This window comes from Lepus europaeus, chromosome 2 (assembly GCF_033115175.1).
Source record: "Lepus europaeus isolate LE1 chromosome 2, mLepTim1.pri, whole genome shotgun sequence".
Taxonomy (NCBI): domain Eukaryota; kingdom Metazoa; phylum Chordata; class Mammalia; order Lagomorpha; family Leporidae; genus Lepus; species Lepus europaeus.
Genome location: NC_084828.1, coordinates 173,971,977 through 173,996,430, shown reverse-complemented (window position 1 = coordinate 173,996,430; position 24,454 = coordinate 173,971,977). Strand labels below are relative to the sequence as shown.

Below are 24,454 nucleotides of genomic sequence, written 5' to 3'. Positions count from 1 at the left end.
CAACAACCACTACAGACGGCCCCAAAGTCTTTGCCGCACCTCCCAGTTGAGAAGCCGGGTCTGTTTCTCCCCTCTGCCTCGGGCTGGCCTGTGACTGCTTTCACCAACGGAGCAGTGCAATGTCAGCTCTGTGCTAGCCTCCGGGAGAACGGGCAGCTGGCCCGTGCCCTCCAGGAGCCCAAGCCGCTGTGTACAAAGCCCGATGACGCTGGTGGAAGATCACAGACAGAGGCCCTGGGTCGACGTGCACGGGGAGAAGGGACAGAGCCCAGCGTCCCTGCCAAGGTGCCAGGCACGTGCGTGAAGCCATCTCGGACTCTGAAGACCATCGGCCGTCAGTCAGTGCCACACAGTGAGGAGCAGAAGAACCGCTCGGCCGAGCCCGTCCTGAGTCCGGGAGCCACACATCCGCCCGATGGACAGAAAAGCTGTGCAAAGCCTGCAGTGTCACGAACAGCCCAGAATCCTGCCAGAGTGGACACCTCTGGGCAGCCGCCGGTGCCCTTCCTTTCTGCCCCTTGGCTCCTCCCCTGCACCTTTTTGCCCCCCCTCCCCCCCAGCGGGGTGACCCAGGAGGGGTCTCTGCCTGCACACTTTCCAGCCGTGGACGTTGCTACAGGCCAGGAGCATCCGCTCTCGCAGCCACGTGGACCTGGGAATCACAGTGGGGGGTCCTTCTACGTCTGCAGTCGGAAGTCCTAAGGTGCACATCTGGACAGGCTGGCGGCCACCCTGGCCACCTTGTCCACCATGGGCAGGGCAGTGTAAGGTGGAGGAGTGCTGTGGGCACGCTGAGCCTGGAGGTAGGCGCTGTGCAGGACGAGCTGCCAAGAGGAAGGAGGAGCCGCCTCGGCTCCCTCCCCCCTGCCCAGCCCTGGCTCCTGTGGGCACTGCACACTGTGAATCCCAGCACCGAATCCTCCTCTTCCCAAACTTCCAGTCCTGCCTTCGCCATCCTGGGTGACAGTGACAATCTGGTGGCTCAGCTAGAAGCGGGATGGACAGTGCCTCTGATTGCTCTTGGACCTGCCCAGTCCACCTGTCACCCAACCCCGCCTGCTCTAACTGCGTCTCACTGGGCCACCCGATGGTGGCCCTCACACCCACATGGCCACAGAGCTAGCCATGCCTCTGTTCTTCGGACAGCCCTCCTGCGTGTCTCCTGGCCAGCAGGGCCTCAGGCAGGTCACTGGCTGCCCTCCGGAACACACCTGACCAGCTGCTCCCCACAAACCCTGCTGCGTCTCTCAACACCTCTTCCCCTGGATGGAGCCTCACCAACCAGACCCAGGTCACACTCACACGCCCTTGTTTGTGAAAGGCCTCTGACTTCTTCCAGAACCTTCCATGTGTCAAGCTTGTGTGTGTGCGCACTCACATATTTCAAGCTTCCATAGACTTTTGTGGGGGCAGCATCTCTAGATTTAAAGCAACTGGTCCAACCGCACTCTGCAAACAGGACAACGAAGACACTACCCTCCCTGTGTGTCTGTGCTTCTTGGGTGCTCGGGAGTGTGTTCACCACACACTTCTCCCCCGTCAGTAGCCACACTGAGTGCTTTAGGTTCAGAGGCACTGCATCTGCAATAGGTGAAGGGTATTATGGGAAACCTAACTAAGGCGCCCTCCAAAGTAAGCCGGCCCACGAGACTGCACAAAGCAGAGCGACAGCTTAGGGAGAGCACACGGCCTCCCAGGCTACTCCTGCGATGTGAGCTTCCGGTGGCTACGAGTTTCTTCCCTTATCGCTACATTACCATGTTTGATCAAAACACACGTTATTTTGTGATCCCAAAGGCATGAGTGCTTGAAGCCAAAGCGTGCATCCACAGTCCTCTAAGAGGCTGTTTGCACCTGCCGCTGGACCTGGCACACTCCAGAGGCCTGGGCTGTGGATTCAGGAAGCCCTGCCGTGTCTGGAGCTGGGGAAGCCACGGAAACACGGACGCACGTGGGCCCAGCCACCTGTAGCATCGCTCCCCAGAGGGACACACACACCTTGGGATCAGCTAGCAGCTGCAACCCCACCCCTGATGGGCAGGGGACCTGAAGTCACAGGCAAAGACATCACCCTAGACCTGAGGGCGAGAGAGCATGGCGAGAGGTGAGACGTGAGCCGAGCAGGGTTCCCTGGGCACTGCTGCACCCAGGGGCACCGTCCACGGACGCCCACGGGGTCGGGAGAGGGTCCCAGGGGCGCCGTCCACGGACGCCCGCGGGGTCGGGAGACGGTCCCGGGGGCACCGTCCACAGACGCCCACGGGGCTGGGAGAGCGTCCCTGGGGTACCGTCCACGGCCGCCTGTGGGGTCAGGAGAGGGTCCCGGGGGCACCGTCCACGGATGCCCGTCGGGTCAGGAGAGGGTCCCTGGGGCGCTGTCCACGGATGCCTGCAGGGTCAGGAGAGGGTCCCTGGGGCGCTGTCCACGGATGCCTGCAGGGTCAGGAGAGCGTTCCTGGGGCGCCGTCCACGGACGCCCGCGGGGTCGAGAGAGCATCCCTGGGGCGCCGTCCACGGACGCCCGCGGGGTCAGGAGAGAGCATCCCTGGGGCGCTGTCCACGGACGCCCGCGGGGTCAGGAGAGAGTCCTGGGGGCGCTGTCCACGGATGCCTGCAGGGTCAGGAGAGCGTCCCTGGGGCACTGTCCACGGACGCCCGCGGGGTCGGGAGAGCGTCCCGGGGGCGCCGTCCACGGACGCCCGCGGGGTCGAGAGAGCGTCCCTGGGGCGCCGTCCACGGACGCCCGCGGGGTCGGGAGAGGGTCCCTGGGGCGCCGTCCACAGATGCCCGCGGGGTCAGGAGAGGGTCCCAGGAAGCTACCAAGCCAGCTCTCTAGCCTCGCAGCCCACCTCCGTTCCCCCAGGCTCCTGGGCAGAAATCTTTCTCACGTTTCTCTTCCACAGGGAAAAGGAGCAAACAATCGCTCTGTCGTCCCCTGCATCTTTTCTTCAAGCAGATGGCAACCCGGACCACCCCCGGCTGCTCCTCTTGCGAGCTTCGGCTTTGACCTCAGGTGCCCACCGTTCTGTGCCGGCCCAGGGGTCAACTGTCTTGGGGAGGCACTGAGACTCTGCTCTCGCCCGGCGTGGCCCAGATCCTCAGCTGCGGACGGACTCTACAGGGCCACGATGCCCGTCCCACCCGTGTCTGTGCCGAGCAGGCGGCTGCCGCCCCTCAGAGGCAGGAGGGCTGGCGCCGGCCGGTGGCGCTGGCGCGGCCAGACTCACCTTCCAGAGCAGCACGGCCAGCAGCAGGAAGATGAGGATCCCCACCAGCAGGCTGATGGCGATGATCCAGCCCACGACGTAGCCACGGGGCTCCAGGTGGTGCAGGGCCTCGAAGACCACCTGTGGGGGAGACACAAAGATCCAACCTCGCCCAGGCAGGAGCACCGGAGCGCGCGGGAGCCCAGCCCGGCCTCGGCGCCTGCACAGAACTCAAGATGGAAGCGTCTAGAATGTTGCTGCTGAAAGAGGGACCCTGCTCCGGGCTTCCCTGGTTGGAGGCCAACGGCTGGGTCACCAGCAGCTGGACAGGCACGGACATCCAGACCCCGGGTCTCCAGACAGCTGCAATGGTACTGGCTGGGATTTAAATATCACGAAGTGAGCAAACCACGCGGAGAGACTCAGAGGAAGCTCCAGGCTCTCGGTTCCGGACAGACACGTTCCGCCCCCCACTTTCGTTTTGAGACAAAGGGCACGGAGCTGCCTCCATGGAGGACAGCGCTGTTCTGTGCTCAGTGGGCCCACGCGCTGGGCACCACGGTCTGTGTTGGGTCTCGCGGCGGGGAGGTGCTCAGTCGCAACGCTGGCTGTGGGCTGGCCGCCCGCTCACACAGGGCTTCCCCCAACTCCCCAGGAACGCAGTGGCTGGACGTCTCTTCCCAACTGCACCTGGTGACACTGTGACGGCAGCCCGGAACGGGCCACCACGTGGGAGCATTTCCGCGGCGGATGCCGGCACAGGAATCAGAGCCCCACCTGCCTGCCAGGAACCCCCCGGGGGACCTGTGCGGCTCACCACAGCCCACTGCTCACGGGGGGTCTGGCTCTGCAAACGTTCAAAGCATCCATGGTGTCCCCTGCCGCCAAAGTCCCTCCTCCAGACGCCACTGTCCCGGGCCCGCTCCTTGGGGAAGACGAGCACCCTGGGCTCCAGACCCGGCCAGAGGTCTCTGTCCAGGCTGCGCCTCCCTGCAGGGCCAAGCCACCGTGGGGAAGCTGGCTCAGGGGCCGGGCAGCCCGGCCGACAAGCCCCTTGTGCCTCCCTCAGCCCTGGCTCCCAGCTCGCTCTCATCTGCTCTCACGCTCTGTGCTCTTCTGGCACTGTCTAGTCTGATCCAGGCCACTGCCACGAGGTCTCCATTTTACACCCATTTTACAGAAGGGAACACACAGGCCCAGAGAGAGCAAGCGACTTGCTCTGGGCCACACAGCTTCTCTGCAGAGTCGGGGTTCGGATTCGGGTCTCCGCAGCCCCAGACTCCCCACCCTGCGCTTCTCGCCCCACACCGCAGGTGCCTGGCTCACCGTGGCCTTCTTAAAGAGGACCTGCTGGCCAGAAGGTCGGCTGCTGTCTAAAGAAAACGCGGCGTCCTTGTCTCACTGTCTCCACTCCCACAGCTGGGGCAGGCGGCTGTGTGGCTGTCACCCGTGAGACAGACAGCCCACCACAGTCCCGTCCGAAGACCCCAAACCCAGGCCATCATCCACAGCTAACCAGGCAGAGCAGAACCCTCCTCTCGCTTCGTGGGGACAGTGGGAAAAGCTGCCTACAAGCAAAGCAGGCGCTTCTGCACTAGTAGTGGGGGCTCGCGGGCTGTGCTGTGGACGAGGGCTTCGGCCAGTGGGGGCTCGCGGGCTGTGCTGTGGACGAGGGCTTCGGCCAGTGGGGGCTCGCGGGCTGTGCTGTGGACGAGGGTTTCGGCCAGTGGGGGCTCGCGGGCTGTGCTGTGGACGAGGGCTTCGGCCAGTGGGGGCTCGCGGGCTGTGCTGTGGACGAGGGCTTCGGCTCTCTAAGCCTCAGTTCCCTCATCTGTGAAATGGGTATGTCCCAGCGCCTCCGCAGAGACCCGCAGGGCATAAGGACGCAGAGTCCCTGAGGACTCTTCATCAGAGCATCGCGCACACAGAGAAAGGAGTGTGCACCTGACGCACGCAGCTCGCTGGAGGCCCACTCTCTCAACGCTAAGTGATCCCGTGCAGCCAGCAGCCCAGGCCAGCAGACGTGTGACCCCACCCCCCACCCCCGCCAGTCTCAGCCCTCACCAAGGGCATCCATGGACCCGACTCCCCCCAGCCTGGTCTGGCACCTCCTGCTCTGTCCTCACTAGACCCGGAGCCACACGGGGGTCACCTCCCATACTCAGAACCCTGGGGTCCTGCCCAGTGGAACGTGGCAGCAAGATGCGCAAGCAGGAGCCGGCCTGGCTCCTGGTCCGGGCGAGGCCACTGGGCTCCGACGCCTCCCTGGCGGGGGTGAGGGTCTGAAGAGGGAGACGCGAGAGTCCTGAGCCAGGGGCTGGCGCCCGGCCGCGGCACCAGGGTCTGCTCTGGCGGACGCACAGACGGGGTCGGGGCTGCAGTTTAGTCTGGCACCTTCCACAAGGCTGTGCCGCCGCGGCCCGGGACGGAGCCTGCTGGCCGTCGGCTCGCCTCCTTGACGCGCACGCCTGTGCGCCGGCACAGCCGCTCGTCTCCTGTCCTGATCCTAACAAAGCCGCCCTTGGCACTGAGCCGAGTGGCTTGAGGTTCCAAGAAGTCACATCTCAGATGGAAAACAAAACCAAACCCAAAGGAAGGAACAGTAGGGGCCCGGGGAGGCAAAGCATCCCGCAGATGGGTCCTGTGGCTGTTCCCACCGAGCCAGGTACCCCCTGAGCCCTGGCAACCCCCTCCCCCGAGCCCTGGCACCCCCCCCCGAGCCCTGGCACCCCCCTGAGCCCTGGCACCCCTAAACACCCGCACTCTGCAGTCGTTCATGGCAGCCCAGCGAGTGCCCCGTCCAGGCCTCGCCCTCGCTCCCCAGCACCACCCGCCTGCGCCCGAGCTGTCTTTCTGTAACATCGGACTCCGACCACCGCCTGCCTCCCGCGGGCCCCTGGGGGCCTCGTCTCCTTCCTCCCCGAGATCCCACAGTTCAGATAAGCGTCCCCGAGTGCTGCTGGCCCGTGGCCCACCCCCGGGGACAGGGGCTAGGGTGGCTCCAGGACGAGGCGTCGCCCTCTGTTGTCTGACGCTTGAGTTTCAGACGTTCTCAGAAACGTGGCGATGACAAGGGGAAACTGATACACGTTCGGCACACAGACAGTACGCTAACTAACGTTAGGCACGCCGACAGTACGCTAACGTTACACACACTGACAGTACGCTAACGTTATACACACTGACAGTACGCTAACGTTAGGCACGCCGACAGTACGCTAACGTTACACACACTGACAGTATGCTAACTAACGTTACACACACTGACAGTATGCTAACTAATGTTAGGCACACTAACAGTACGCTAACTAACGTTAGGCACGCCGACAGTACGCTAACGTCACACACACTGACAGTACGCTAACGTTACACACACTGACAGTATGCTAACTAACGTTACGTACACTAACAGTACGCTAACTAACGTTAGGCACGCTGAAAAAAGCAGTATTGTTTAACAAACCCAAGACTTCAGCTTCGCAGGACAACGGCAGGACACTGGAAAAGTAAGGAGGCGTTTTGTGGAGATCAGGGGGACTTGTTTTCTTTTCTCCTTTTGACTTCAGAAAAAAATTTTCAAACTGAACATTATAAAGCCAAGTACAGGGGGCAGGTGATTGGTGCTGTGGTTACGACGCTGAATGCCGGGGTTTGAGCCCTGACTCCGCTTCCAACTCCAGCTTCCTGTCAGTGCGACCCTGGGCGGCAGAGACGGCTCACGTGGGCGGGCCCATTTCCCACGTGGGAGACCTGGACTTAGCCAGGATCCTGGCTTCAGCCTGGCCCGGCCCTGGCTATTGCCGGCATTTAGGAAATGAACCAGTGGATAGAAGTTGTCTCCAATCCTCCAATCTTTCTCTCTCTCTCTCTCTCAAAGAAATAAAATAAATACATTTTTTTTAAAAAAAGCCACACCCAAACCACAACACGTTTTTACAACGTGGAGCTTGGCGCCAACATCTCCTCCTGCTGGAAGCCTGCCCACTTCCCTACTTCCAGCTGAATGGATCGTTCTCTGGACTCCTGGAAACACAGCAGAGGAAAACCCAGCACAGCACCCCAGGGCGTAGCACCGAGGTGGAGAGCCTGTGTGGAAAGAAGGCGAGGAGCCAGGCCCGCTCGGCCCCCGTCCGAGCTCCGGGCCTTTCTCCCTGTGTAAGGTAGTGATGGCTTTTCCCATCGGGGGAAGCAGCAAGCGAACAAGGACTTGGATGCGTGTCTTCCTGTCGCCCGAGCCAGGGTCACCGCTCACGACACAGTCCAGGAGCGACCACACTGATAAAGTCCTCTCTGCCGTGACAGACATGAGCCATGAGCGTGTTTCACTGCGCGGCACAGAGACGACGGGACTTCTCTACACACTCAGCGACAGAGCTAAATGCTTTTTCTTGGGGAGCCCTGCGGGCATCCACCCGCCCATCCCCCACCCGCCATCATCTACCTCGCAGCCGTCTGTCCATCTCTCCGTCCCCCACCCCTCCCTTCATCTGGCCGCCCCCTCATCCCTCTCCTCCTCCCTGTCCATCTATCCGTCCACCCACAAGGGCTTAGAGAGCAGAGTGGCAGGGTTTGCATTTTTCAAGGGCACTACAGCTTCCAATAGAATAGGGATTAGAAGGCCCTCCGATCCCTCCCAACCCTTCAGGACGGACGATCCCTGTGTATGACCAGTACATCAACCTACAGCCCTTGTCACTCTGACCTCTGGCCTCTCCATGGTCACCGCCTCGTGTCCAGCTTCCAGGTCCTCTCTTGCCCCACAATGCCTGTCCACACCCGTCCTGATGCTTTTAAGGGAGGTGCCTTAGACGAAGCCATCCCCCGCTAGCAAGGGCTGTAGGGGCACGGAGGCCTCCACCCAGATTCCAAAGGACGTCTCAGACGACCCGAGGATCTGGGCGGAGCGCTGGTTCAGGGGTGCAGCCACAGGAGAGAGCAAGGCCAAGTGCAACTGTGGGGCTGGAGCCGCCTCAGGGGGTCTCCATCAGGAGCTGCAGAGACGAGACTCCAGCCGTGAGCAGTGAATTATGGGCTGCAACCAGCCAGGCTCCATGGGCGGGGCTGCCAGGCCCACGGCAGCTCATCCCCCACCATGGCATGCCCCGGTGCTCCACCTGGACTTGGCTGTGGGGCATGTGGCTGGTGGCCCAGGGCGGTGGCTATAAAAACCAAGGGGCTCAGCTGCTCCCTCGGATTTCCTGTTTGCCCTGCTGGTTTTTGGTCTTGCTTTGGCCCAACTCCTCCCGGTTTGCCCCTTCCTTCTGGAATGGGAACATTCACCCTGTGCCTGGCCCATGATCGTGACCTGGAAGTCGGATTTTTCCAGGCTCACAGCGGAAGGAGTTTGCCTTGTGTCTCAAAGATGAGACTGAACTTGGACTTGAGAGCAGGGCTGGGACACTGAGCCCTTGGCGATGTGGGGAGTGGCATGAGTACGTCTTGCACTGTGGAAAGGACAGGAATCTCCAGGACCGGGGTGGCATGCTGCGTTCTGGATGTCAGCTGGGGGTCCCCGAGGCCCCCGTGTTAAAGGCTCAGTCCCCCGGGTCTTACTGCTAACCGCGCGTGACCCAACTGTGCAGGCTGAAGCTGAGTGGTGGCGGGGGGTCCTTGGGTCCCTTGTTTATTAGGGCCGGCTCTGTGGTGTAGCGGTTGGGGCTACCGCCTGCAGTGCCCGCATCCCATATGGGTGCTGGTTTGAGTCCCGGCTGTTCCTCTTCCGATCCAGCTCTCTGCTGTGGCCTGGGAAAGCAGTAGAAGATGGCCTAAGTGCTTGGGCCCCTGCACCCACGTGGGAGACCTGGAAAAGCTCCTGGCTCCTGACTTTGGATCAGTGCAGCTCTGGCCATTGTGGCCAACTGGGGAGTGAACCAGAAGATGGAAGACCCCTCTCTCTCTCTCCTCTCTCTGTGTAACTCTGACTTTCAAATAAATAAATAAATCTTTAAAAAAAATTTGTTTATTTGAAAGGCAGTGAGAGAGAGAGAGAGAGAGAACCGATCCTTCATTCGCTGGTTCTGCAACAGCTGGGGCTGGGTCAGGAGCTCCCTTCGTGTCCCACACGAGTGGCAGGGACTCGAGCACTGGAGCCGTTGTCCACTGCCTCCCAGGTGCCTTAGCAGGAGGCAGGATTGGAAGCAGAGCAGCCAGGGCTGGCACGTGGCATCACATGGGGTGTGGGCTTCCCGAGTGGTGGCTGAACCCACCGCTCCTTGCCTCGCACGGCCCTGTCTAATCTTTCTGACATCTGTGGCGCTCAGCAGCCCTCTCCACCCTTTCCCTCTCACCGCCGACTCGCTGACAAGCAGGGCTGGTTGAACGTGAACTTCAACACATTCCGAGCACGTGGCCACCAGCACTTTGATTCTGCCCTGGCACTCGGGGTCTGGGGCTGAGGGAACCAGGCAGACCTGCTGCAGCCGCTCTTACACACGTGCCAGCTCTGGCTCTCTTCCCCAAGAGGGACCTACGGCTCATTTCCAGGGATTCACCCAGAAGCTCAGAAAAGCCCTGCTCACCCCAAGGATAAACATAAAAACACAGAGGAGCACACGCGGGAACAATACTGTTTATCAGCTAAATGCGCCACCACTCTATGGGGTTACAAATCCGACTTCTTCCTCCCTCACCCACACCCTGCTCCGTACCAGATGCGAGTATTTCCTGTCAAGGCCCGGACGAGTTGGTCCCTAACCTAACACCTCGCGGGGTTTTGTGGGACCGGAATGCGGCGGCTTAGCCTCCGTGGGCATTCTCCCGTGGGCCCCGGGCTGACACACAGGGAAGGCGCTGTTGGTTCTGCAGTGGCAAAGCCTTCCCACACCGCTCTTCCACCCTGGACTGAAACGCAGTCAGTGGGGGACTGAACGGCAGGGGGTGGGGGCTCCACGGTTCCCGGGGTGTTAGCGGCTTCTTAGGAGCCCTGAGAAAGGCCCGCCTCTTCCCAGGAGCCTTGATAATGGAAATATCAGCACCGAGCTCAGAGCAGAACAGAGACGAGTGGGTGTGGCATTTCGGGGCGTGCAGCGACGCAGGACCACGATGTTAAGCGATGTCCTCCTGGGTCCACAGCTTGGTCCTCTCATTAAGACGGCCACGTGCCCAGTGACTTGTTTCCCATCTACACAAAGGATTCCACAGCTCTTCCCTGTGAACACTGTGCTACAAGGACATTCTTTGTTCTTTTTTAAATTAACTTATTTGGGGCAGGAGGGGAGGGGAGGGACAGGCTGCCATCCACCGGGTCTCTCCCCAAATGCCCACAGTGGCCAGGACTTGGCCAGGCCAAAGCTGGGAGCCAGGGACTCAATCCAGGTCTCGTAGGGAGGGGGCAGGAGCCCAGTTATTTGGGCGTCACCACTGTCTCTGAGGGTTTGCATTCGCAAGAGGTTGGAGCCAGGGGCTGGAACCAGGGATTGAACCAGGCACTCTGACGTGGACGTGGGCATCTTAGCCAGTGTCCTAACTGCTCATATGAACACCTCACCCTCCAGACATTCTCAAACTCTAAAGCGGGGTATACACGTGGGAACTTCAGAAAGTCCGTGGAAAGTGGAGTCACAAGGTTAAGATCGGGCAGGCGTCTGGCACAGGGGGTAAATGCACACCCTGGGGGGCAGCAGCGCTGTCACCTGGCTGGGCCCTGCCGCCCACGTGGGAGACCGGCCCTTGGCTCTGGCCTCCTGGACCCGGCCTGGCCCAGCTCCGGTTACTACAGGCACGGGGAGTGGATCAGCGGATGGCAGGTCTCGGCCTAGCTGCCTTCCTGTCTCTCTCTGTGTCTGCCTTTTAGACAAATGGAAATCAGTGTATTTTCTACAAACGCACGATTATTTTGGTGCAAAAAAAATTCTGGAAGTTGATGCACAGTTTGTTTTTTTTTTCCATAAGAAATATCTTGCATGACAATCTGTCATGGTTCATCCTAGGAAACTTTTTGATGGCAGCGATGCAGTGAGTACTGGAGGACTTCTAGAACTTTCCAGGGAGTTCAGCGGCCAGAAAGCATGGAGGTCAAGGCACAGCCCGCTCCAAAGTCTGACCCTAAGGAGCCAGCATCGCTCTGTTCAGTTTCTGTCATTAAACGAGTGCTTTGGGGGTTCTGTGCCTGGGTCAGTTCTTTGCTGGGCTTCCAAGTCCAGCTTTTTGTGGAAGACCCTGGGAGGCAGCGGCGATGGCTCAGGTGACTGGGTTCCTGCCCCACCCCCACCCCCACCCCGCCCTGTGTCGGGACCTGGATGAGTTCCAGCTCCCAGCTCTGCCTGGCCCAGTCCTGGCTGTGTGTGGGAGCACGGACCAGCGGACGGGAGCACCTCTCTCTCTACCTCTGAACAGGCTCGAGCTTGGACAGCCCCCGCTCAGGCCCACGGCAGGCACTGCAGCCCCGCCCTGCGTGGGGAGTGTGCGGCCCGCCCAGGCACGCACGCCCAGTCACTCCCGACTCCCGACGTCCTCACGCTCCCCCTGAACAGCAGTAGGCCTGGGATTCTGCTGAAGCCCCCAACGATTTGTTTCCTGAATGAATCCTTCAGCTCCCCCACCACAGCCTCCCAACACGCGTGCCCTCTCTCGTCACCAGAGATAAGTCAGCACGGGGCCGTTACGCGCTTCTCAGAGCTGTCGATGCTCCCAGGGAGGTTGTCTCCCTGAGAGAAGGGAACTCCCAGGGGAGGGGACGCACACAGTGACACAGCACAGCCTGGCGGCAAAGCGGCTCATGGGCTGCAGTCTCCCGGCCACCCCCCGCCCCCGGTCCAGGAGCCGAGCGCAGGTGTCAAACCATGGAGGGGCCACTCCCATCGCAGGCCCTGCAAAAAAAGGCAGGGGGCGTCTTCAGCCACATTCCTGCCCGCCTCTCCCACATCCACGCCTTGTGCCGTGTGCGCGAGGCCGGCGTGCCGACCGAGGACAAGAGAGAACAAGAGAGACAAGGCGCGGGAGAGAAGTTTCTGGGTCTTTGGCAGCTGGGATGTGACCTCTTCGAGTGGTCAAGTCAAACAACTTGTTTTTAAAACAGCCGTGTTTATCCATGGAGTGTTTGGGAAGGCAGAGGAGGCTGGGAGGGAAGAGGCCAAGAAAGATAAAAATAGTCCTGGTTTCAGAGTGGATTTGCCCCCTCCAGAGTGTTTCCAAATTCTCTGTCCTTGGGCCAATCACACAGGAGACGTCCACATAACCATGGCCACCACAAAGCACACACGGTCTCCACGGGGAGGCTGTGGTCTGGGGTCCAACCCCGGGGTCTGTACCCTCCAATTCCAGCCCCAAGCCTCCAGCCCCCCCCCCCCCCCCCAAGCACGGCCAACTCACCATCATCTCCTCCGGGTTCCCGTCGGCCAGCTCCACCACGCGCAGGGCAGGGTCCACCTTCACCTTGGCCGGAGCCATGAACTGGATAACAGAGGAACTGTCCTGTGGGGGAACAACATGACTGTATTGGCCCCATGGTTCCAGGATGACGGCTGGGCCTCGGCAAGCCCGGGGCAGGATGGACAACACCAAGGCCTCCGCAGCCCAGACCACGGCTCTCCCCAGGCCGGCACCGCACACACACGGGCCGCCGGCATCTCGAATGGGAATTCCTTCTTTCGGATCACGGTGGGTCCCGAGGGCCACGGATGGTGCCGGCACCCACACACGGAAACGCGCATGCTACGGTCTCCAAGTGGCGAGAGCCAGCTATTGGACGTGGACACTGACGTCCTCACGGGGAGCTGAGGACGAACCAGGCCTCCAAACTGCGCACAGCAAACAGAGGCCCGGCATGGCGCGGCGCGGCCGGCATCACATCTCGTAGGCATCTTCCCGCCCTGACCTCAGCCCGCAGGCCCTGCGGGAGTTACTTTCAACTCTTCCTTCGCTCTTGAAGACCCTGCTTCGAGTCAAGGCTGTGTCGCACCCACAGAGGGACGAGGAACGGGACGACACTGGCTTATTAATTTGGCCTGAGCAGAAGGAGGCTGGGGGCCACGGGCGTGTGGAAGACCCCAGAGTGGCAGTCGGACGCCTTGCCGGGGCTCAAGTTCAAAGCCACCGATGCAGACACGGAAAACGCGGCTCCAGAGCAGTTATGAGAAGGCACTGGGGAAAGACAGGGGTTGGCAGAGCTGCGGCCCGGGGGAGCCAGGACCTCTCAGCTGCTGGGACAGAAGCAGACGCACTTGCCCGGAGCGTGGCTTCTGTGTGCAAACAGAGGGCGGGGAACCGGAGGGGGCGGCGGCACGGCCTCTCCCCGCCGGGTGCCTGCCAGGGACGCCACCCGCACTGACTCAGCTGGTGGCTACGCGGCGCTCCCTCCGGGGGGCTGTGTGCTGCGAACTTAACCCTCACGGTTCTGTGTGAGTGGCATGTGGAGAGGGAACTCTGGGGGCCGTCGGGGGTAGATGAGGTCAGGAGGGTGGGGCCCGCGAAGAGATGACCAGCTCCGTAGGACGAGGAAGAGACCTGAGCCAGCGCACCTGCCGAAGCCCCTCCCCCCGCCTCACCACCGCCAGGAGGTCGGCTCAGACGCCGGGCAGGTGCTGGCAGCAAATGGTCACAGGCACTCGGTCCCAGCGGCCGGAGGTGGGCTGAGACAGGCTCACAGCACCCACGCTGGCTACACCCACAGGGAACAAGGAAAGGGAGGACTTCTCTCCAGAAAGTTCCGTGGGGCCCCTGGACTCCCTGCCGAAGAAACCAGACTCTTCCGGGGGGCACCCGGCACCTGCACTTCGCCGGGCCGTCCTGCGCCAATGTTCCCTCAAAAACAGCCGTAAACAGATGTTCGAGGGTCCGTCAGCTCACTGCTGCAGTGCCCATTTTTTTTGCCAAGCAGTTAGACAGTGAGAGAGAGACAGAGAGAGTTATAGACAGTGAGAGAGAGACAGAGAGAGTTATAGACAGTGAGAGGGAGACACAGAGAGTTATAGACAGTGAGAGAGAGACAGAGAGAAAGGTCTTCCCTCCGTTGGTTCGGCCGGAGCTATGCCGATCTGAAGCCAGGAGCCAGGTGCTTCTCCTGGTCTCCCATGCGGGTGCAGGGTCCAAGGACTTGGGCCATCCTCCACTGCACTCCCTGGCCACAGCAGAGAGCTGGCCTGGAAGAGGAGCAACCAGGACAGAATCCAGCACCCCGACTGGGACTAGAACCCAGTGTGCCGGTGCCACAGGTGGAGGATTAGCCTATTGAACCATGGTGCCAGCCTGCAGTACCCAACCTGTATCGAGCGATCCCAGGGCCAGGGTACGCCGTGTTTCCAATCTTGAGTCGGGGCAGCCCCACACCTACATCTGGGGCTCCAGGAGGGGGAGGGGAGCAGCTTGGCCCCATCTGGCTTCCAGTTCCGCTTTGCCCTCTGGCACCGTGGTCTCTGTTGGTTTTTGCTCCCAGGAGAAAACACATCTGAGGCCTCGTGGGACGCTCTGCAGCTCTAAGCTCTTGTGCCTAGACCCCCACGGGCCTGGCTGAGCCAAGGGGACGGCAGGCCGTGGGCGTGCCCCTCGATACGGGGTTCCCGCGCGAGTCACACAGAGACACTACAGCGCTGCACACACTGGGCACAGTGCACTGAGTGTAACCAGCAGCCGTGGGGTTGCCCGGAGACACCCGAGTGGCTGTGTGGACAGTGGCAGCGGGCGTGGCACAGGGAATAAAAACCGTCAGCAGCAGGGCCACTTGTACGGACAGGGAGAGGCTGGGAGCCGAAGGCTGGCCCTCCCACCTGAGCTGGGACGCGGGCCAGGAAGGGGCTTGCAGGCTCCCTGGGAAAGCAGAGGCTGCCGGTGGTGCTCTTGGCTCTGCGGGTCCCCTGCTCCAACACTGCCCTCGGCGCAGCGGGGCCGCTGAGTGCCAGCCCACCTGTCCCTAACCCCGTCCCTGGAGGGCAAGCCAGGGCGGCCAGAGCTGGGCACGGCTCCGCCCGGCGGCTGCACACAGGAGGTGGGAGGCTCACCCTGGTGCCTGCCTCCTCTGTCCTGCATTTAGGGGAACCACAGCCAGGGAGCGGCCTTTCTCCGGACACCACGCGCACACGACGGGTTTCCCAGAGGAACACACTCAGCCTCTCCAGGGGCAAACAAACAGTCTCTGTGGCTAACGTGCAGATTTTATCTTCGTGTGTAATTATTTTTATAGCGTCTTGTGGGATGCGGCCTCTCCAACTCAGCGGTTCTTGCTTAAAATAAATCCTAGTAAGCCTCTAGGATTCTTCAAGGGCCACCAATCCACTGGCTGGGGAATTTTTTATAAGCCACTTCTTAATCTCATAATAAAAGTGACCTGAGTTCAAAAGTTGTGAGCATCTCCGATTTACATCCATGTCAGCAAACCAGATCTGCGGGGCGAATCTGGCCCCCTGCCTGTTTTTGTAAATAAAGTTTTATCGACACAGCCACGCCCACTGGTGTATTCTCTATGGCTGCCGTCAGAATGCACGTGGCAGACCCCAGCAGCCGCCCGGGCAGGCCAAGCCTGGGACGCCGAAAGGATCTGCCGCAGGTTCTGTATGGGAAAGGTGTGCCGACCCCTGACCTAGGTGAGGACCCAGACCAGCCGCACCGGCCTCACCGGGGACTTGTCAGCCTGCAGGATCTGACGCCACACCCGAGGAATTCTGTTCCTGAGGTCTCCAGGGAAAATCGGACGCACACCAAAGTCCGGAGACTTAAATGTTCCCCCAGCCACCAGGGGGACGGGCTCCAATGAAGATGGAGAGTGCGGAAGCCTGGGGTGCTGCCCAAGCCCCGGGGAGTCAGCCCTGGGGTTCCAGGGTCTGGAACTGTCCCCTGGCATCGCCTAGCAGCACAGTCGGCCATGGCCCTCGTGGGAGGAGCCTTCCAGGGAGCGCTGGCTCCCGTGCCCGCGAACGGAGCCCGCGGTCGAGGTTACCTTCTTCAGGATCTCTGTGTTCAGCAGCAGGTAGATGTCTATCACACGGCTCTCCTCTCTCGCGAGGGCACTGAGGTTACAGTGCATCGTCAGGCAGGGGGTTCCCGGGTTTCCACAGTCCTGGGGACACAGAGGGAGGAACCGTTCAGTGCATCATCGGGGCAAAGACCACAAGCCCACAACCACGGAGCAGCCCTCTCGGGAGCCTCCGTGGCAAAGGCAGTCCCAGGAAGATGCGAGTGTTCCTTGCTGCCACTAGAGGGCACTCGAGAGCGCGCCCACCCAGTCTGGCAAAAGTTTATTCTGCCGAAAAGCTTGGTTTCACAAGGAGGCAGAATCGCCTGTTCAGAGACACACGGGGACAATTCTGGAAGCACGAGAGGCACCTCTCACATTACACAGTTTCTGCCCGTGCGGTGGCACACAGCCATCCCCGTCATTCACGCGGGGTAGACCACAGGGCTGACTCGTGTGCAAACACCCACCGTCACCAGGGAAACCTCTCCCTTTCGTGTGGGGGGGGGATCTGAAATGTGGACCCGCATCTCCTTGGTGTGTCAGGTGGGGCTACGATCCTCAGCCAAAGTCCACGCAGCAGAGACCAGACGCCACTCCAACCCCAGAGCTTTCGCACGCGCATTGTCACTACCATGGAAGTGGCAGTCATCCCAGCTGCCCAAGAGGCCAGGAGTGAGAGGGCCGCAGAGACGCCCCTCGTCCGAAATAAGGAGCCGAAGCGACGGGGCCCCAGGCACGTACGGGAAAGGAGGCTTTGGAAAACCACGATGATCCATCGTTAGCACCATCACCTGAGACACGCCGGAGAGAGAGGTATACACTCCGGGAGCAATCAAATCCCACGTGAGCCTGACCTGGAGAACCGGCCCCTGATCATGGCGCACAGAGCTTATGGCGGCTAAGCAGGCTCCCCGCCTACCGACGCTCCTCCCAGAGCAAGCAGGGTGCTGACGGCTGTGGCCGCTGGTCAGCATCTGCTACTCCTGAAGGCGGGAACGTGAAATACGCCAGTGTGGACCCCTCTGTCTTTAGCTCCTTTCACTCAAACTCCTATCTGGGAGGCTCACGCTGTGGACAGCGGCAGCTCGTTACTTTTCAGTGCTGTGTAATATTCCCGTGCCTGGCCTGGCCTCTCATTCTCTCGTTGGTGGGTGCTCAGATCGTCCCCAGCTACTATAAGAGTGCTGTGAACATTCCTGTCCACGCCTCTGGTGGACGGGGGCTCCTGATGGCATCTATGTAGGACACAGAGTGGACGCTGGTGAGCCTTAGGTTTCCAGAGTGACTGACTGAGAACACTTGGTTGCGCCTGTGTTGATGTGTCAGGGAGGGGCTACAATCCTCAGCCAAGTCCACACAGCAGATACCAGACGCCACTCCAAGCCTCTCGTTCTAGGCTGGAGAAACATCTGGACCTAAAGTGGATGCTGCTACCGAAACCTCAGACCGCAGACTCCGCGCGGCCCACAAACAGAGCTGGCTCCCCGCGGAAACCCCCGTGCCGCCCCAGCCGCCCCGCCGCCCCGCCCCCGCGCATGCCCTTACCAGGACTTTCCTCCCGGACTTGGTGAAGAAAGCGAAGATCGTGTGGAAGATGCTGCCTTGCTCTTGGGGGACGATGCAGGGCGTCGGGTTTTTCTGGAAGGAGCAGTTGCCTTTCTCCTGGCCCACCTGGAAGTGGAAAGAGGCTGTGGGAGTGGCCAGTGCCCAGAGCTGTCACCACTGGAGGCCCCGACCGCACAGGGGGGGTGTGGAGCCCGCACGCGCCTTCCCGCTCGGCCACCCCCAGTGGACATAATGGAGCAGCACCACCAGGACACGTGGCTCTTGAGACCCTAAGGACCGGAGAGAAGGCAACACATGGCAGGTGCACGAGACGTGACCGCTGGGACCAGAGCTCAGTGAGCGCACACAGCACGGTGCACACGGCACACTCTGAACGTGCCCGCGGCAGTCCTGGGTGGCCCCAACCATGGAGCCAAGGACTCCGGGCGAGTGATCTGACGCCGCTTCTGCCGTTAAACTAGACCCGCCATTTGGCCCAGCCTCTGGGTCCCGCCTCTGGGTGCGCAGCTGAACAGAGGGAAGTGAGCAATGAGCACGCCTAGGAGACACCTGCCCTCCCACGCACGCTGCCGCTCTGTTCACAACAGCAAAGACACAGCAGCCAGCCCAGGGCCCATCAGCGGGCGAGCGGATGGAGCTATCACGGGGTGACAGGCACAATGGAATAACACCCGGCCATGAAGACAAACGAGATCCTGACACTCGCCGTACAGTGATGGAGCCGCAGGCCATTGCGTTGGGCAATTAGCCTGGCACAGTAGACAAAACTGCGTGTTCTCCCTCGTATGAGGAATTTAAGGAACAGTCGATGGGAGTTAGAACAGCGACAGCTACAGGCAGGAAAGGGCTGGGGGCGGGGCAGAGAGAGGTCGGATAAAGGGCACCAAACACGAGAAAGCGGGGACCGGTGCTGTGGCGCAGCGGGTAAAGCCGCCACCTGCAGTGCCGGTGTCCCATACGGGCGCCAGTTCGAGTCCCGGCTGCTCCGCTTCCAATCCAGCTCCCTGCTAATGGCCTGGGTAAAGCAGCGGAAGTTGGTCCGAGCGCTAGGACCACCAGCACCCACACGGAGACCTGGAAGAAGCTTCTGGCTTTGGCCTGGCCCAGCCCCATCTATTGTGGCCGTTTGAGGAGTGGAGGATCTATCTCTCTGTCTCTCCCTAACTCTTTCAAATAAAGAAATCTTTTTTTAAAAGAAAGACAGGAATGTTTCGAAGTTTGCACATAAGGAAACCTCACTTCTGCGTTAAGCTAGCCCTGCTAGTCCCTGAGTAACGAGCTGTGACCAGGCCGTCGACGCTGGGTGAGCTATTCTCGCTAAGTCCCAGGAGTCACTGGACGTCCCCGAGAACACACACGGTGATGTGCATCTCCCGGAAGTGACTATCAGAGAAGACTGTGTCTAAGTCTCCCCTCGGCCGGGGCTCTCCGACACGTGATCCGCACCACAGCCTGGCACGGTCTCAGCGACACGGGCCTGGGGGCTGCCAGCGGGCACCGCGGGACCCATGGGGAGTGGGCAGTGACGTGCGCTGTGGATCTGGAATGACTTCCTGCGGGCCACGGCTGCAGGCGCAGCTCAGAAGGCAGTGCCTAAGCCGCTCGGGCAGCGGGGGTCGGGGGTGCTCGCCGGGGGGCCAGTGGGAGGAACGCCCGGTGTGGTGCCGTGCCGGCGGCCCCCAGTGACAGTGACAGTGCCCAGCGAGCACGCCAGGGAAGTCGGAGCGCGTCCGTCCTGGCAGCAAGGGCCCCCTACCCGGCCCCCAGCCCCGGGCAGTCCCTGCCCCGCCAGCCCTCCAGACACCACTGTGCTGATTCCTATCACGCTGGCCAGTCTGGGGGTGGGGAGGTGCTGCCGGGGGTCGCCCCCTCCTGGGGCCTGCACAGCACACGCTGGCATTGGGAACAAGCATGGCGGTGCCACTCCACTCTGCAGCACGCAGGGCTCCGCGGGCCATCAGCTGACTGACCACGGGAAAGTGCTCGTCTGCAGGTGCCCCTGGGTGACGCTCCCCAGGCCTGGCCACCCCGACGCCTTGGTTGGGGTTCAGAGGAACAGCCCCCGTGACTCCAGGGCAATGCATCCGTCTCCAAGGGGCGGGGACAGAGCTCCCTGCCCTGCGAGTTTCCAGGCAGAGAGGGAAGGCCGGAGCAGAGCCGCACCCCAGCGGTGGCAGGAACGTGCTCCGGGCAGCAGGCGCTGGCACACGGGACGCCGCAGGGGCCTGGGGAGTGAGCGGGAGGGGCCGGGCCAGGGGATGAGAAGGAGCCCCAGCCTCCACCTTGGGGGCAGCAGAGCGGCTGGGGCTTGGTCCTGCACCTCCTGGGAGTTCCTGGGCCGCTTGTGACCAGGACAATGACAAGGACGTGACGTGGCCTCTCCCTGGAGACGGAGTCTGTGGTGACTAAGAATCCTGGCCACTTGTGTGCCCGACTGTGGTTACGTGGGAACTGCTTCAATGGGGGAAAGAAGGTTTTTCTGGGAGGTTCAGGGTGGTCCCCCTCCAAGGGAGACTGACAGCGGCCTGGTGCTGCCCGCGGACTCCTGCTGTAGATGTCCCCTCGGCTGGCATTCAGCCACGCGGGCCTGGCCAGCGTCAGCCAGTGAGAGCAGGGCCCCAGCCGCACCTCACACAGCCCTTCCTATGGACCACCCAGCTCAGAGATCTGCTGGGAGCACTCCCCTGCCCCACCCTGGGTGTGCGGCCAAGGAAGGGGCTGCCTGGAGGTGGAGCGAAGCTGACCTGTCCCGGCCTTACCAGCCAGAGCGAAGCTGACCTGTCCCGGCCTTACCAGCCAGAGCGAAGGAGGCACTGGCCGAGAAGCCAGGAAACCCTGAGTCCTCCACCCTGAGCCGCGGCTGCCACCGTGGCCGCACCGACAGCCAGCCCAGACCCCGGAGAGCTCACAGCGCCCCCGCCTGGGAGGCTGCCCTGGGGGCTGGAAGGGGAACAGAGCACCCTGGAATGTTGTTTCTGGAAGGCAGCGCCAAGATCATGCGGTCCCATGGCCCCAGCTACAGATAAGCAGCCGCGGGCCCCAGGGTTCAAGGTCATGTGGCTGGCTGCTGGCGGCCTCTGGTGTGGACCCTCAGCTGTCCCTGGCTCCAGTCCGTGCCCTGCCTCCTAACAGCTGGGTCTTTTGGGTCTCGGCTGCCTCATCTGGCCTGTGCGGTCTCTAGAGCCGTCCACACTTGTGAGACCACCTGCCTTTTCATGGAGCTCCCCTACCCTCACCATTAGCCGGGGAGAAATCGCTAACCACCCTCCCCCGGCTCGGACCTAACCACCCTCCCCCGGCTCGGACCTAACCACCCTCCCCCGGCTCGGACCTAACCACCCTCCCTGCTCCCGGCCACGGGGAAGCCGTGCTTTCTCTGTGTGTTGCAGGCACAGCAGCCGGCCACGTCCTTGGCTGGCGACCACTGCCCCCGCTCACCTCTGCTAACCCACTTCTCATTTGTCTCCAGGCTGCCTGAGGCCCCTGCGTCCCCCTACAAGGCTGCACTCTTTCAGGACCCCCGGGAGTTGGGGGAGGCCATGTCTACTGGAGTCTGAGCAGAAGGACTTCTCCCCGTGCGCAAACAAGGACGAGGGGACCCAGGACACAGCAGCGAGGCCGCATTCTGCCCAGGGGGCTGCTGGGGGTTTCTCTTGGCGTCTGTCCTGCCCCTGCCTTGACCCCAAGGCGGCACTGCGCAAGCGGAACCACGGATGCTGCTGGTTTGGGGAACGGACAGGAGCCCAGGTCGTGGGAACCCAAGGAGTGGACATCGCTCGGTGGCAGAGTCTGCAGTCAGGGGCGTCCTTGTGGTCTGAGGCCACCCAGGACCCGGGCCTGCAGGAGGAGGAAGTGCGCGGCCCTGTTCACTCTGTGGGTCTCAGGCATGAACAGGACAATGCACACGGGGCACCAACAGGACAATGCACACGGGGCACCAACAGGACAATGCACACGGGGCACCAACAGGACAATGCACACGGGGCACCAACAGGACAATGCCTGCACACGGGGCACCAACAGGACAATGCCACGCACGGGGCACCAACAGGACAATGCCACACACGGGGCACCAACAGGACAATGCACACGGGGCACCAACAGGACAATGCACACGGGGCACCAACAGGACAATGCCTGCACACGGGGCACCAACAGGACAATGCTGTGCACAGGGCACCAACAGGACAATGCCACACACGGGGCACCAACAGGACAATGCACACGGGGCACCAACAGGACAATGCCTGCACACGGGGCACCAACAGGACAATGCTGTGCACAGGGCACCAACAGGACAATGCCACACACGGGGCACCAACAGGACAATGCACACGGGGCACCAACAGGACAATGCCACACACGGGGCACCAACAGGACAATGCACACGGGGCACCAACAGGACAATGCCACACACGGGGCACCAACAGGACAATGCCTGCACAGGGCACCAACAGGACAATGCACACGGGGCACCAACAGGACAATGCACACGGGGCACCAACAGGACAATGTCACACACGGGGCACCAACAGGACAATGCACACGGGGCACCAACAGGACAATGCCGCACACGGGGCACCAACAGGACAATGCCTGCACAGGGCACCAACAGGACAATGCACACGGGGCACCAACAGGACAATGCTGTGCACAGGGCACCAACAGGACAATGCCTGCACAGGGCACCAACAGGACAATGCACACGGGGCACCAACAGGACAATGCTGTGCACAGGGCACCAATAGGACAATGCACACGGGGCACCAACAGGACAATGCACACGGGGCACCAACAGGACAATGCCTGCACACGGGGCACCAACAGGACAATGCCACACAAGGGGCACCAACAGGACAATGCATGCACGGGGCACCAACAGGACAATGCCACACACGGGGCACCAACAGGACAATGCACACGGGGCACCAACAGGACAATGTCACACACGGGGCACCAACAGGACAATGCACACGGGGCACCAACAGGACAATGTCACACACGGGGCACCAACAGGACAATGCCACACACGGGGCACCAACAGGACAATGCTGTGCACAGGGCACCAACAGGACAATGCCTGCACAGGGCACCAACAGGACAATGCTGTGCACAGGGCACCAACAGGACAATGCTGTGCACAGGGCACCAACAGGACAATGCCACGCACGGGGCACCAACAGGACAATGCTGTGCACAGGGCACCAACAGGACAATGCACACGGGGCACAAACAGGACAATGCCTGCACAGGGCACCAACAGGACAATGCCTGCACACGGGGCACCAACAGGACAATGCACACGGGGCACAAACAGGACAATGCCTGCACAGGGCACCAACAGGACAATGCCTGCACAGGGCACCAACAGGACAATGCTGTGCACAGGGCACCAACAGGACAATGCCACGCACGGGGCACCAACAGGACAATGCTGTGCACAGGGCACCAACAGGACAATGCACACGGGGCACAAACAGGACAATGCCTGCACAGGGCACCAACAGGACAATGCACACGGGGCACCAACAGGACAATGCCACACAAGGGGCACCAACAGGACAATGCCACGCACGGGGCACCAACAGGACAATGTCGTGCACGGGGCACCAACAGGACAATGCACACGGGGCACCAACAGGACAATGCCACACACGGGGCACCAACAGGACAATGCCGTGCACGGGGCATCAGATAGAGCCAACATTGTTGAGAACGTGGCCAGTGTGTGCCACCGGGAGGGGACGGCAGGTCCAGAGCTTGCCCAGGACTCGACAGGCCATGGGGGTCTGAGAAAGGGACTGTCTGGGCAGCACTTCCCCGTGGGAAGAAGGCGGCCCGCAGGAGGCTCCTCTAGGACAGGGGCACAGGCGTCCCCAGGTCCCAGGACAGAGCAGCTTGCACAGTCCCTGGCTCTGGGCTGGACCGCACAGGCCAAGAGGCCCTCTTTGCTTTCCTAAGTCTCAGGACCCAAGCACAGCACCCTGGGGTCCAGTGCTAACTGCTCATGGCCCCGTTTCTGGACCGAGTTCAGACAGATGGGAGTAACAGGCACCAGCCCCACGTGATGTTCCGAGAGCCACAGCAGCCATGTAATCCCAGCAATGCCCCTCGTGGCAGGCTCTGTTATCCATGGGGGAACATGCAACTTACTGCTTAAACTGGGACATTTCTCGGGGGAAGCTGGGGGTCAACCAGAGACACTGATCGAGGGACATGTCAGGCAAACTGACACCTGGGCCCCTTAATGCTCACCCCACTTTACAGGTGAGAAATGGAGACCTGAGAGGTTGAGTCACTCGTCGTGACCCTCCAGGCTCTGCCTGGGAGGGGATGAGCCTTCCTCTCCCTCTCCATCCTCCTTACGCCCAGGCTGCACAGCCCTGCAGCTGACACAGCCCCACGGCCACCTCATCCCTGCCCAGCCCTCAGAGCAGGGCTCCACAGGCTCACAGGAGGCCAGCCCCTGTCCCGGTCTGTGCTCTTGCCCCAGAGGGGATGGCACTTCCGGTGGGAGAGAGAACTTCTAGGAAGGAAAAAGGGGGGGGGGGTTCCAGGCAGGTGCAAGAGCATGGCGGGGACACACAGCAGACCAAGCCCAGAGGACCCAGGGTCCAACATGGGTCGGGGTGCGATAAACTCCAGGCAGTAGCTGCTGAAAAGGAGGTGGGAGGGGGCCTAGGCGTACAGGGAGTCCCACGGAGGCAGATCTCAGAGGTGGGGTGGGCAGGTGAGAGGCTGACACAGGGATGGCTTTGAAACAGGGGGGTGGATGATGGGGGCCATGCAATTGGCA

The 24,454-nt window shown here is 61.5% G+C and overlaps 1 protein-coding gene across 1 annotated transcript in view; it reads right to left on the bottom strand.

The window, feature by feature from the left end:
• ITGA9 (integrin subunit alpha 9) overlaps window positions 1–24,454 on the bottom strand; it is a 293,387-nt gene that overhangs the window by 7,788 nt on the left and 261,145 nt on the right. The window contains exons 25-28 of the mRNA XM_062179765.1: window positions 17,638–17,763; window positions 16,075–16,194; window positions 12,516–12,617; window positions 3,228–3,347 (exon numbers count right to left, since the gene is read on the bottom strand). Of these exons, the coding sequence (XP_062035749.1) occupies window positions 3,228–3,347; window positions 12,516–12,617; window positions 16,075–16,194; window positions 17,638–17,763 (468 nt within the window). The remainder of the gene's footprint in view (window positions 1–3,227; window positions 3,348–12,515; window positions 12,618–16,074; window positions 16,195–17,637; window positions 17,764–24,454) is intronic.